The sequence below is a fragment of the Tachyglossus aculeatus genome, chromosome 16 (genome assembly GCF_015852505.1).
Source record: "Tachyglossus aculeatus isolate mTacAcu1 chromosome 16, mTacAcu1.pri, whole genome shotgun sequence".
In the NCBI taxonomy this organism is placed as follows: Eukaryota; Metazoa; Chordata; class Mammalia; order Monotremata; family Tachyglossidae; genus Tachyglossus; species Tachyglossus aculeatus.
The window spans coordinates 9,322,414-9,335,185 of NC_052081.1; the positions used below are offsets into that span (position 1 = coordinate 9,322,414).

A 12,772-nucleotide genomic window follows, 5' to 3' on the forward strand; every position below is an offset into this window, starting at 1 on the left:
TGCCCAGAGCAAGGCCTGGAGCTGTCTGGCCACTGTTAGCCTGGAGAGGGGGAGGACAGGGGGAGGGAATGGTGCAGAGAAAGGCCAGCCCCCATCAGCATCCCACCATTCCCGATAGCACAGTGGCAGAATAGGTGACTTCAGCAGAAGTTGCCCCAAAAGTGGACTGGGATAGAGGTCTCTCCCAACCCTGCAACCTTGATTCCGCATTGACAATTACCAGCTCTGTAAGAGTGTGAGTACAGCCCAATCTAGTTTCCCTATGGGATGGAAAAACCCAAATTTTTCTCTCTTCCGTTCTCAACTCCTCTGATGATATTTCTGATTGGAGAAGCAGGTAGGTGTATGGAGCTGGGGAGCACAGGAAGGGAGGGGAGGAGGCTGGGTTCCTGAACCCTGAAAAGGTGGTCATAGGTGACTAAAGTGGGGGGGAGGTGAACTTAGATGGATAAAGGGGGAGAGATGACCAGCAGCCTTCCTAGGGGCTGTGCCACTCTGCCCATTCAGCTGCGCTCTCCCTGTTGAGGAGGGCCTGGCTGTGTGCTACCGTCCCTCCTCCTGTGTGCCCAGGACTCTGAACTCCATGGGGCAGGCGGGCGGGTGGGGGCTGGAGAGGCTGAGTGATCTCTTTCCTTGTTTTCCCTCAGCAATTAGAGGCAGAGAGCCTTGGCCACCTGGCTCTAGGCTCTCTCTGCCTGGAAACAGCTGTTCCCTTGTGTCAGGCACGCACGGCTATTATGCCCAGAGATCTGGTGCTACTCCTGGGCCAGGACCACCTCGTGGGTCGGCCTCACAGGACCATCATGTGATAGGTGACACAACAAACACACGGCCCACTGACTTTCCTGGTTGGGCTGGGGGGGGTGGGTGGGAGGGGGCGTCTTTCTGATGTCACCATGGCTGTCAGGAAAAACATGCTCTGAGATTGTGCTTCTTTGCTTTTCGGTATTTTTATTCTTTTCCTCGAAGGCGCCCATAAGGTGGGATGCTCCGGTCCCTTGGGGGAAACCAAACTGAACAGAGTAACTAAGTGATCTGGCCAAAAACAGAGTCCAGAGGCTATCTTCCCTCTGGTGCTGAGAACAGGCAGGCTGGGATTCAGCCAACTCAAAATAGATGCTGGAACCCTCCTTGCAATGTCAGGGAGAGAAGGCAGAGCAGAAGTTCAGAATTTGTGGAGGCTAGGGCATGATCCAGTTCCACAGATGCTCGGAAAGAGGCCAGAAGTGTCTGTTTATTGTTATATCATATTCTCCCAAGTGCTTAGTACAGTGCGCGGCACACAGTAAAGCGTTCAGTAAATATGACTGAATGAATGAAAGGTTTGGAGAAAAAAAAAATCAATTTGCTTCCCTAGTTCCAGCTCTTGAGAGTATGGTTCCATTAGGGACCCATCTGCCTGTTGCCGTGCTAGAGAGGGATGGATGAATCCAAAACAGTGGAGGCCACTAGCCATTCACAGGTCCTGGGGGACTCCGGAGGACCGTGGCCTGGATGGCACAGAGGCTAGTCAGCCACAGGAAGAACTAGCCTTTAGTCTGCTATGATGATGCAACCAACCCCTTCCTGGGGTCTCAGTAATGTAGCCTGTCCAACAGTGGATCTAGAGAAAAGACATCACCTGCCTATCTAGAGGAACAGTCTCCCAACATGGCAGTTTTCGCAGGGTACAAAGGGCTAACTGACTGCAGCCACTGGGTTTTTGCGGACAGATGGGGCGGCAGCGACAGTTGAGGGGAAGGTCTCGGAAGTGGGGACGAGGGCCACGAGCTTATCGGAAAGTTTTTTTTGTTTTGTTTTTATGGTATTTGTTCAGCACTTACTATGTGCCAGGCGCTGTTTTAAGTACTGGGGGAGATACAAGCTAATCAGGTTGGACACAGTCCAACAGGCCTTGGGTAATGGGGCCCATTTTATAGAGGAGGTAACTGAGGCACAGTGAAGTGAAGCGACTTGCCCAAGGCCACACACTGGCAGGGCGGCAACATCTATGCTACTGTGAAGGGCCTTTACTGAGTTGGCTAATTCTTGGATAGGTTTGGCCCCAAAGCATCTTACAATACGGGTTTGATGAATTCGTTTCTTTAGGTCTGGCAGGGCCTCACCTTCAGTAGCAGGCGGGTGGAGGAAGGCATTGAAATGTCATGGATGCCGGGACTGGCTCCTCCCTTCAGAGCGGCCGTGATGGCATGGACAGGGACAGGCCCGGAGGTCATCGGTGACCTCTAGGCATTCTTGGTGGTCTGCGTAATCCAAAGCACTCCTGCTCTGGCATCCCATTACCCATCTACCCAGGCTCTTTAACTTGATTTGCAGGACCTGGCCTGGGTTTCTGTAAGTACCACCAAATGCTGTGAGGTGATGTAGGGGCAGGGGCTACTTTGCTGTGAGGAAACGCTTCATCTCTGAGTCATTTGCACCAAACCAAGCCCGTTAGAGCGTAATCTCCCTTTGGGCAGGGCACGGCTTGTGCTTCTGTTGTTCTTTGGTGTACAGTGCCTTGCACCCAGCAGACAGTCAGTAACTACCACGATTCTTTCCACAGTGAGGCCCTCAGCCCATCTTTTACCTGAGGATGGTGTTGAGGCTATTTCTACCTCCTCACCTATTTTTGTTTTTCAGAGTTTCTTTGGGCACAACTGCCCAGCTTCCCTCTACTTTGGCCACCAGGTTCACCGTTTGGTTAGGATGTGTCAGTTTGTTTATTTTCTGGCAAGCTGATTTTGGAGGCCTGTCCAGCAAATTCCACTCACCAGGTGCAGGCCTACACCCAAGTGCTACTCTCATGGGACCCAAAATTCTCAATCAATCCATCAATCAGTGGTATTTATTGAGCACTTACTGGATGCAGAGCACCGTACTAAGGGCTTGGGCAAGCACAATTTCACCAAGTTGGTAGACAAGTTCTCTACCCACAACAAGCTTGCAGTCTAGAGGGGGAGACAGACATTTATAGAAATATATAGGTTACAGGTATGTACATAAGTGCTGTGGGAGTTGAGCTGCATCCATTGAGTCCAGCCCCCTGCCTTCAGGCAGCCCACCTCCAACTCGTCATTGGAAGAGAAGACTTTAACGCTTTGTTGCCCTTCACAGTACAGGCCCCCTCCCTCCTCTGTCCCCAACCACCTCCCAAACCTTTCCCGTTGAAAAACTCTTCCTTACATTTGACTGGAATCACTCAAACAGTGGCGGAGCCCCCATTCCCAGGCACCAAGGCCGGCCATGATTTTGCTTCCACACTCGTGTGGTCCAGCGACAAGGACCAGGCTTCCTTTGGCCGTAGAATTCGGGCCAGGCAGGAGTCAGGAACAACGTCAGTGTGGGGTCACATCATCTCCATAGCTGGCGCCGAGGGAGGAGGTAAACCTGTGGGCGAGATGTCCAACTGAGAGCTTGACCTTCTGTTCCTCAGAAGTCAGCCAGGGTGCTGCTAGCCGGCCCCAGTATCCAGGACACGGGGCCGGCCCCGATTCGAAAACATCGTTGAGCTTCCCTTCCTGTTCCCCACTGACGTTGCTGTGCAGCTGTGAACCAGCTGTTGCATTCCACCCCAGACGCAGCAGCATTTCAGGAGTGGGCAGAGCAATTAGAAGGAAAACAGCATGCAGCTGCAAACATTATTTTGCGCCCCTTCAGCATGAAATGGGGTGCATAAAGACTACTAAATGCCAACTTGCCTTTTAGTAACACTTTAGAGCAGCAAACTGCTTACCGGCTTCTGGAATACTTGGCTACCCTTCCTGAAACAATCTCTCGACCAGGGCTGGGTATCTTGACCCTCGTTGAGCAAAGGAGTAGACTGAAACTTGAGAGGAGACAGGAAAGGATGAGGCCCGAAGTGGCAGCAGGCAAAGTTCTGGTCCCTCTGGGAGATCCCGAGGATGCAGCGAGGAGGCTCACACCAGCGAGCCCACCCGGCCAGGCTTGGGGTCTCTGCCGGGATGCGGTGGCTCAGGATGGACAGCAGCCAGGGGCCTTGGGCTAGGGGATTGGTGGCCAGGAGCTTCTTGCAGGTACCCAGTTTCCTTGCACTGCCAGCCTGCACTACGCATGCTCAACAGAGTTGCCTGTTGCTGTCGACCTTACCAAACATTCCCTTTTGGGGTGAGACACTCCATTAACTCTAGTTTGGCCTGGGCCCGCTTCCATTTTTGGTTCCTTTTAACTTGTGGCAATCAGGGGAATGGATGGAAATGGTTTGTCCAGGTCTTCCGCTCCCTGGGACGTTACCAGCCACTGTGGGTGGACAAACACTCCAGCAGGCTGCATTAGGACTGCCAGCCTGCTGGGCCCTGTCCTAGCACCTCAAGGTTTCCAACCTCCCCAGCCCGGGGACAAGCCCAGGGTGCTGGTCTCTGAGCGGGTTCGGCAGAGGGGGCGGGGGGGTGAAGTTGGGGTGGCCCAGGAAAGCCTAGGATGGGAGTAACCCTGGACAGACCCCCTCTCAAATGTGCCTGACCACCCCTGGGCCAACTGCTCTGGAGAGAGATCCTTGGGGGGATCGTCATACTGACTACCTGTCGTTTCTCTTGCCAGCCTTTCCAGGCCGATGGGTGGTGTGACACCATCAACAACAGGGCCTACTGCCGCTACGATGGCGGGGACTGCTGCTCCTCCACCCTGTCCACCAGAAAGGTAAGTGACCACCGCCCACAGCCCCCTCCTCCCCCCTCCATCAGGATCTCATCCTCCAAGTGCCGTTCCCCGGAGCAACTAGCCCCGGGAGGCCTGACGCTTCACGGAGCAGGAGGGGGGGCAATAAGGGATAAGCTCAAGGACTGTGTGCCAACAAGTCAAAGGTCTTGTACCACAAAGATATCCAGAGGTGCAGCTGTGTTGAAGACAAAAGTCAATCACTGCCCAAATGCATCAAGGTGAGGGTAAGGGTTACGGGTACACCAGGGGGCAAGGTCAGGGTTAAAGATACCATGCTTCACAGCTTAACCCATTCACACCTTGGCCATTGGGGATTTATTTATTCAAGATTCCACCCAGCTTGGCAGCAAGGGAGAAGAGGGAAGGCAGGCTGGCAGGCAGGTTGACCGGCAGGCCGAGCCCGGGCCCAAAAGGCAGAACTATGTGGGCAAGTGATGCAAGGATTGAACGGGAGTAAGTTTTTGTCAGGCAGCCTGACCACAGCCCCATAACATAGCACTGCTCCCTCCGGAGCTGCCTCCTTTCACTCTTGCACTGACTCAGGGCAACCTGGGGAGCCCATTGGATGTGGTAGGGCTCCACATTCCTTGTTCTAAATGCCAACTCCTCACCTTCCCCCTCCTCACCTTCCCCAGGACCCTCCTTCCTCCAGAGAGTGATGATGGAGACTACTCCCAGAGGCTGTTTCCTTTCACCTGGCCAGAGTCCTCCCCTTCCCCGCCCCTCATACTGTCCACTCAGTTCTGGCCAGAAACTGCCCTTCTCCGTGGTTCTGTGCTGCTTCCCCAGTGCTCCCTGCCTGCCCGGGTGGGTGGGTGGCACCATCTCAGGTGTTGGGTGAAGTCAAAGCAGGGCCTAGGCGGAGAGCTGTGCAGAAGGGGCGACCACCTATCTGGCCCCAGGCACCTCCAAAACCAAGAGAGGACCTCTCAGCTGCCCCCCTGGGCCAACAGTCCTCACTGAGTCCTGACAGGGATGGGTGGGATTCTGTGGGCAAAGCATGACAACTAAACACAGGAGTGAGAATGAGATAATAGTAATTATGGTGTTTGTTAGGTGGTTACTATGTGCCAAGCACTGTTCTAAACACTGGGGTAGATATAAGGTGATTAAGTTGTCCCATGTGGGGCTCACAGTCAATCCTCATTTTGCAGATGAGGTAACTGAGGCACAGAGAAGTTAAGTGACTTGCCCAAGGTCACACAGCAGACAAGTAGCAGAGCCAGGACTAGAACCCACATCCTTCTGAATCCCAAGCCCATGCTGTTGCCAGTAGGCCATGCTGCTTCTCCTGAGGTTCCTGCATGCCCCCACCAAAGGCTGACTCACCTGCCAGTGAAGTAATGCGGTTTCCCCTTGAGGGTTCTCATCTACTGTGGGGGGGCATCTGTCTGCACTCTCCCACCAGGTGGTCCCATTTGCTGCTGACTGTGACCAGGATGAATGCACCTGTCGGGACCCAAAGGCCGAGGAGAATCAGCAACTGCATTGAGATGGAACCTCTGTCCCCGACCCCCAAGCCTTCCCCTCTTGGGGGAGGTAGGCAGGCGAAGAAAGCTGCGGGAGAGGGAGTAAGAAGGTGGGGGGGGGGGGGCGGGGAGAGAGCGACAGAGAGCGAGAGAGAGACAGAGAGAGAGAGAGAGAGCGAGAGCGCACATGCAGGAGTGCACATACCCCTTGGAGGAAACAAGGGAGGAGGAGGGGAAGGGAGAAAGAAGCATGGGGGAAACAAGGTAGAAAGATGCAGTTCAGAGGATTGCAACAGAAATGGGAGGGGAAAAATAGGGGACTAACCAACCCCTTTTCCCCATTCTCAAAGGGGCCACAATCACAGCCTCGAAAGGACCCCTGAGGGGACAGCGCTGAATCCTGGGAAAGAGAACTGTTGGGTAGAGGGATAGTGATGGTGGGGTGCATGGGGGGAGAGATTTGTGCCCAACAATCCCTTCTCCTCCTCTTCCTCCTCCACCCTGCCCTCCTCACACCTTCCTTCTCCCCCAACCCTATTCGGCACGGAAACCAAAGCCAAAATCCTAGGGGAGAAGCCCTCGCGGCCGCTCTGCCATCTCCCCCATGAATTGCCCATCCCCGAGCTGGGGCCGCTGCCACTCCCATCGGCCCCGCTCTTCCCCGCTTCAGCTCTCTAGGCTCCTTTTAGCAATGAGGAGGTTAGTTGTGAACGCTCCATGAATATTTAAGCATAATTATATAAATATATGAAATATATTATATTTTTTGTTGCTATCAAGTTAGAAGGTACTCTGTCGCACACATGCTGCTGTGACATATGTGTGTCAAAAGAGCAGGCTACAGAAAGAGCTGGGGCTTGGAGGGGAGAGCGGCAAAGGGTCTCGCCGGTGGCCCCTCTGCAAAAGGAAGGAGGGGCTCGGGCCTGGAGCCACAGAGCCCAGGAGCAGGGCCACGGCACAGGGGTAGGAGAGTGGCTAGGGGAACACAGAAAGATCACCTCACTGAGGCCAGACTTCCCATACACTTCCTTGCCACCCAACTATGGGAGAAACCCGGTCTGGGGACATCCTGGAGGTGGCCCTGGCCAGAGTGAGGGGATGCCTTGCCATTTGTGCTTAGTGGAAACCTTTCGGGGATGGAAGATGGGTGGGGAAGTGTTGAGGCTGACAGAGAGAGGGACAGAGAGACAGAGGGAGAGAGGGGAGATGGGCAAGAAGACCAGACATCCTGTCATCGTTAGAGTAGCCTGGCAGAAGGGGAGATGGGCAGCCATCCTCTCAAGGAAATTCTTACCTCTTCCAAACAGGGAGACATGAGCAAGTGAACAAGCGAACACTGCGCTCTTGCTGCTTTGGGCCTAATGAAGGTCAGGTGGGGTAGAGGTCCTGGGGCAGGGAGCAGGGGGGTGGGTCTCAGCTCCCTGGAAATCTCACTGCCAATGTCTAACCCTCTTGACTGGGATTTTTCCATTCCGGGCTGGCAGGTGGGCCAGGCGACTGTTGGAGAACATATATGTTCTGCCCGGTGGTGTGGGGTTTAATTGAAGACTCCCTCCCCTCCCATCCCAACTCCTGCCAGCCCTGGCCTTCCTGGTGTGGACACCCCTGCGGAGGCTGGCATACACTCTGGCTCCGGGGTTTTCTGGGCCCGGAAAAAGGAGGAGTGTGTGTGTGTGTGTGTGCGCCTGTGTGAGGCTGGAGGATCTCCCTCTGACAAGATCAGCTCCCTAGGAAGAAAGCCTTCCCACTGCCCTCCATTTCCGCTCTCCAACCTCTTGCCAGGCCTCTCCATTCCCTTCACTCACAACCAGCCCACGGCCCAGGGCTGGTGTGTGTAAACAGGCTTGGAGATTACACGGCGGCCGGGGGAACACGTGTGTTGGGTCGAGGGGGAGGGGGCACTGCAGGAGGAAAGGAGCAGATGGACACGAGGAAGAGACGGGACATTTACGGAGGAGTCCGTGCTGAGGGAGAAGCTACCGGTCAGGGTGCGGTGCTCCTACGTGCAGGCTGGAAACCCGGCAAGGGGGGGATTACCTTTGGCAGAGGTAGATGGCCGGAGGACCTCGGAGGGCAATCTGAGGCCCAAGCCGAGCCGGTGCCGAAGCTGGAAGTCTCTGCTCCGCAGACCCACGAACACGGATGGAGAAACTCTGCATGGAGCGAGGCCGACACCCTGTGGCCTGAGGGGAGAATTGCCGCCGGCTCAGGCTCCTTGCCTTGGCTTCGCCTTAGCACCTCGTGGCCCAGAGCCGACAGCAAGGTGTGGTTCCCTTTCCTGCTAATGAGCAGAGACTCGGTTCCATCTCCTCACGTCCCCGGGCAGAACCAGGTGGTGAGGCCTCCGCCCCACGCGTGGGAGTAGCAGCCCTCGGAGACTCTGGGGGATGTGAGGTGTCTGTCCCCGGACTCTGCAGCTGACCGCCGGGGACCTGGGCCAGAGGAAGTCCCACAGTAGGGCTTTTGGGGCTGGGGTCGGGGGGGGGGGGGGGGGGCACTCACAGAACTGGACACCAAAGCCCTACCTAGACTCTGGCTCCCGCTTCTTGTCCCGGGGCCTCAGCAGGTGGCTTCATCACCCAGCGAAGCAGATGCCTTCACGGCCTCCCATCTGGAATGGTCTGGCTGCAGCCGTGTTGGAAGAGGGCAGCGGCTCTGCTCTTGGGGAAGAGAAGAAGAGGAGGAGGAAAGGAAGCCAAACCCGCTATCGGCCCTGTGGGGAGGGAAGGGTGGGTTGCATCTGGAAATCAAGATCCCTGCCTCTCCACTCCTCTGGCTGGGACTTAAAGGCTACAAGCATCTAAGGCTTTTCAAAGACCTAGGAGCTTCTGGGGATAGAGACAGAACACTAGGTCGTTTTTTCCCAGAGCCAGAATGAGAGGAAACCGTCTTGCCTGCTGGTTCACCTGACTACCACAGAAGTCCCTTCAGCCTGCCCAGGGGCTCATGGGCCTCAGTTGTCCGTCCCCAGGAGGGCTCAGGGGCCTCAGGAGCATCCAGAAGGAGCATCTGTGGGGGAGATTTCCTCACGGCCTCCTATAAAGGGACAGAACTGGGCAGACTGTCCACCTTGGTGTGGAGGGCTGTGGGCCCGGACCAGGAGAGACTGTGGAACTTGAAATCTCCCACAAAACAAACACACACACATGCACGCGCGCGCCTCCCCAAACCCAGTTGCTCCAGAAAGATACCAGGGACCAAGGTTTGGACTTTGTACTTCTTTGTTTTTCAATGTTTCAGGTTTGTTTGTCTTTTTGTCTTCATCCTGGGCTCAACCGCTGCTATGGGAGAGCAAGATCACAGCTCTGCCCAACTCAGAACCGTCATTCAGTCACAGACCACTGCCACAGACCTCTACTTCACCTCCGCCCCCCTCCTCCGCTGCTGGTCAGGGTCAGGCCTGACGCCCCCACCCCCGCCAAGCCGGGAAAAGCGGTCTCGGGGTCAACCGCCGTGCCCTCTGCTGTCCCCTTCACTGCGGGATTCCCCCAGCCCATGAGGAGTCAAGCCTCTTGGTGCTGGGGGAAGGTGGGGGGTGAGGAGGGGAGCTCCTTGCTCACTTACCGGTCCTAGTCTGAGGCTCTCTCCTTCCTTTTCCCACTCGAGTCTTCACCCACCGTGTCAACCTGGGGCCCCGGCCTGGTCTCCGGACAGACTCTCTCATGGCAATAGCACTGACCTGGACTGCAGCCTCCAGGGAAAAGGAAGGAAAAAATGTCAGAGATAGAGTGAGGGCGAGAGAGGGGGCTGAGCTTGCTGCTGTCTTCTCCCTCCCCCTGCCCCCTCTCACCTGGGTCACCAGACCTTCCCTTGGCTCATCTCCAACTCCATGAAACTGCTCTCTGGCACATCAGTTCGAACCCCGTGGGAATGGCGTGACTGGGGCACAGTGAAAGGAACTGATCTACTGTATTGTAAAACAGCTAAAGCCAGTTATTTTCTAAGATTATAACATGTTCATTAAAACAAAAAAATCAAACCCACACCTGACGTGAAGCTTCTCACAAGTTTACCTCTCGAGCCAGGTCGTCACCTCCTCTGGGGATGGGGTTAAGGGTGGCCAGAAGGAGGCCTAGGAGAGAGCCCCCATGCTCCTGCCCCACCAGCAAGGTTAGCAGTGGGTAGAAAGCACCTCGAGGACCAGGTCTGGACCTTTGGTCCTTGCACAGGAACTAGCCGGACTGGTCAGCGTTCCTCCCCTTCCTTGCCCTCCGTACAGTAGAAAATGCAAAACGTTCCCACTGCCTCCATCCCATAACCCTACACATTCCCCCATTCTTCCCTCGGTATGCTCCTCAGCTTAGACTTGGACAGCCTTTACCGCTGCATACCCTGGCAATCACTCCCCGCCCATACCCGCCACCTTACCGCTCTATCTGCTGAGACTCAAGGTAGCTGGAAGGCCTTTGGAGGGGATGGGGGCTGAGCACTGACTAGGCCCCTGTGGTATCAGATTGGGTGACCTGGGGGGTGGGGCCTCCTCGGGTGAGAGAGTGGCCGGCAGGCTCTACTGGGAGTCCCGCGCTCCTCTCATCCCCTTGGCCCGGCAGCAGAGTCAGGGAGAGGCAGGGCCAGTGTGGGTACCACCTCCACCAACTGTCAGCTGTGTGACTTTGGGCAAGTCACTTCACTTCTCTGTGCCTCAGTTCCCTCATCTGGAAAATGGGGATTAAAACTGTGAGCCCCCCGTGGGACAACCTGATCACCTTGTAACCTCCCCAGCGCTTAGAACAGTGCTTAGCACATAGTAAGTGCTTAACAAATACCATCATTATTATTATTACCTCTGAGAACCCACGGTTGGCCAGGGCCTGCTCTCAGCCAGCCCTGCTAATGCTAAATTGGGCATTTGGGACTCACTCAGGCCTCTCCCAGATTATCCTACCTAACATTCGCTCTCAAACATTCTGCTCAGTACGTAGAGTCCAGAGCCCATGCAGGGTCCTGCCTAGCCCAGAAAGCTGTAACACAGGGTCCTACAGTCCCAACTGGGCTAGAGGGAAATCTCGCCCTCCAACAGAGAGATCGGGTCCCCTTCACTACTTACCATCCACCCCATCTCTTTGGGTGACACTCAGCCCCCTCCACCCCCATTCTTTAGGGCAATGCCAAAAGCCAGGCTAAGGGTGCTAAATCCAAACCCAGGAATCACCTCCTTTCCCAGAGTAGATTGGGGTTAAGGGGCTCCCTGCTCCAGGACTGGCCCCGTTGACTGCCTCTTCTGGCCTTCCCACAAGTCACTGCCGAGGGGATGCAAGGAAAATCTAGCCTCTGTGGGTAAAACAAATCCAGAATTGATTTGGTCAGAGGAGGACAGAGCCTGAACCAAGAGGGTCTTTTAAAATGGTCACAACTCCCTTAAAGCACAAGGGGCCTCAAGAGGCAGCATGGTCTAGTGGAAAGAGCACAGGCTTGGGAGTCAAAGATCCTGGATTCTGACCCTGGCTCTGCTACTTGTCTGCTGTGTGACTTTGGGAAAATTGCTTCACTTCTCCATGCCTCTGTTTCCTCATCTGCAAAAATGGGGATTAAATCCTTCTTCTCCCTACCCAGACTGTGAGCCCCATGTGGGACAGGAACGGTGTCCAAATGGATAACTTGTAGACACCCCAGTGCTTAGTTATTATTATTACATGATTTTAATTCTGTTTTTCTTCCTTTAAGCCCTGGGGCTAAGTGAACAAATGTACGATATAAACTCTGATCTAGAAACCAAGTGTATAGGGCTAGAGCCACACGTCAGGCTTGTTAAGACAACGAGGGCCATCCCAGCTTCCTCTTGACTACTGGGAGACAAGGAAGACAGAATCCTGGGATTATTCACCGTAATAACAAGCAGATGTCATGCCCTACCTCTTGAAGGCCACAGAAGTCCTTAGCTCCCCTGCTGATGGTTGGTCCTGGGGCCTGGACCCACCGCAGTCAGGCAACCATCCCGAAGGGACGGACACCAACCCAGGCACCAAGGGGTTAGGTAGTGTCCCATTAAACTTCTTACCTGAGCACCGAAGTTGGGGCCCTGGACCCGAACACACCGGTCCAGATCTGAAGAGAGTCAAATCAATAGGCCTGAGAGAACAGGAAAAAACTATGCCATCATTCGCTTTGGATAGGTTTCGCACAAATTACCCACCCCACTTTGAGCCTAAAGACATGGGGGTGAATAGGGAAGGGACGGAAGGGAAGCTTGGTCTTCCCAAAACAGGTTTTCAGGGTAAGTGAAGAACTAATGCAAGCGTTGTGGGCTCGAAAAATGCTTGTAATCCTTAAAGGTTTGGAACGCACCTGGAAGGCTGTTGGACAATATGGAATGCAGCACGTTTGCTTTAAGAGGATGCATGGAAGACTGAGCTGACAGCTCCCAAGGGAATGGGTCTGCGTGTGTACGCCCAGTAAATGAAACCCCACAGAATGCCCAATTTCTCTTGGCTGCCCCACTTGAACTTTAAGGAAGAAGGGAGGGGAACTCACCAGCTTGATGTTCAGACAAGCAGATACTGTTATTTTCAAGGGATTCCACAGCCCAACCTCTGACGTCCCACTGGCCCGATCATTCACCTGGCCTGCTGGCTGGCCCACACCTGGTTCACCTGAGGTTCAGCAGCTCCTGTGCTCTCACCCTCAGCCCTCCATCAGCCCCAGAG

At 54.9% G+C, this 12,772-nt stretch overlaps 1 protein-coding gene across 1 annotated transcript in view; it reads left to right on the forward strand.

Annotated features, from left to right (window-relative positions):
- The window catches only part of PAPPA2 (pappalysin 2), a 154,988-nt gene extending 148,819 nt beyond the window's left edge, over positions 1-6,169 (forward strand). The window contains exons 21-22 of the mRNA XM_038757813.1: positions 4,540-4,638; positions 6,068-6,169. Coding sequence (XP_038613741.1) covers positions 4,540-4,638; positions 6,068-6,151 — 183 coding nt within the window. The 3' untranslated portion in view covers positions 6,152-6,169. The remainder of the gene's footprint in view (positions 1-4,539; positions 4,639-6,067) is intronic.
- Positions 6,170-12,772: the final 6,603 nt, after the last annotated feature.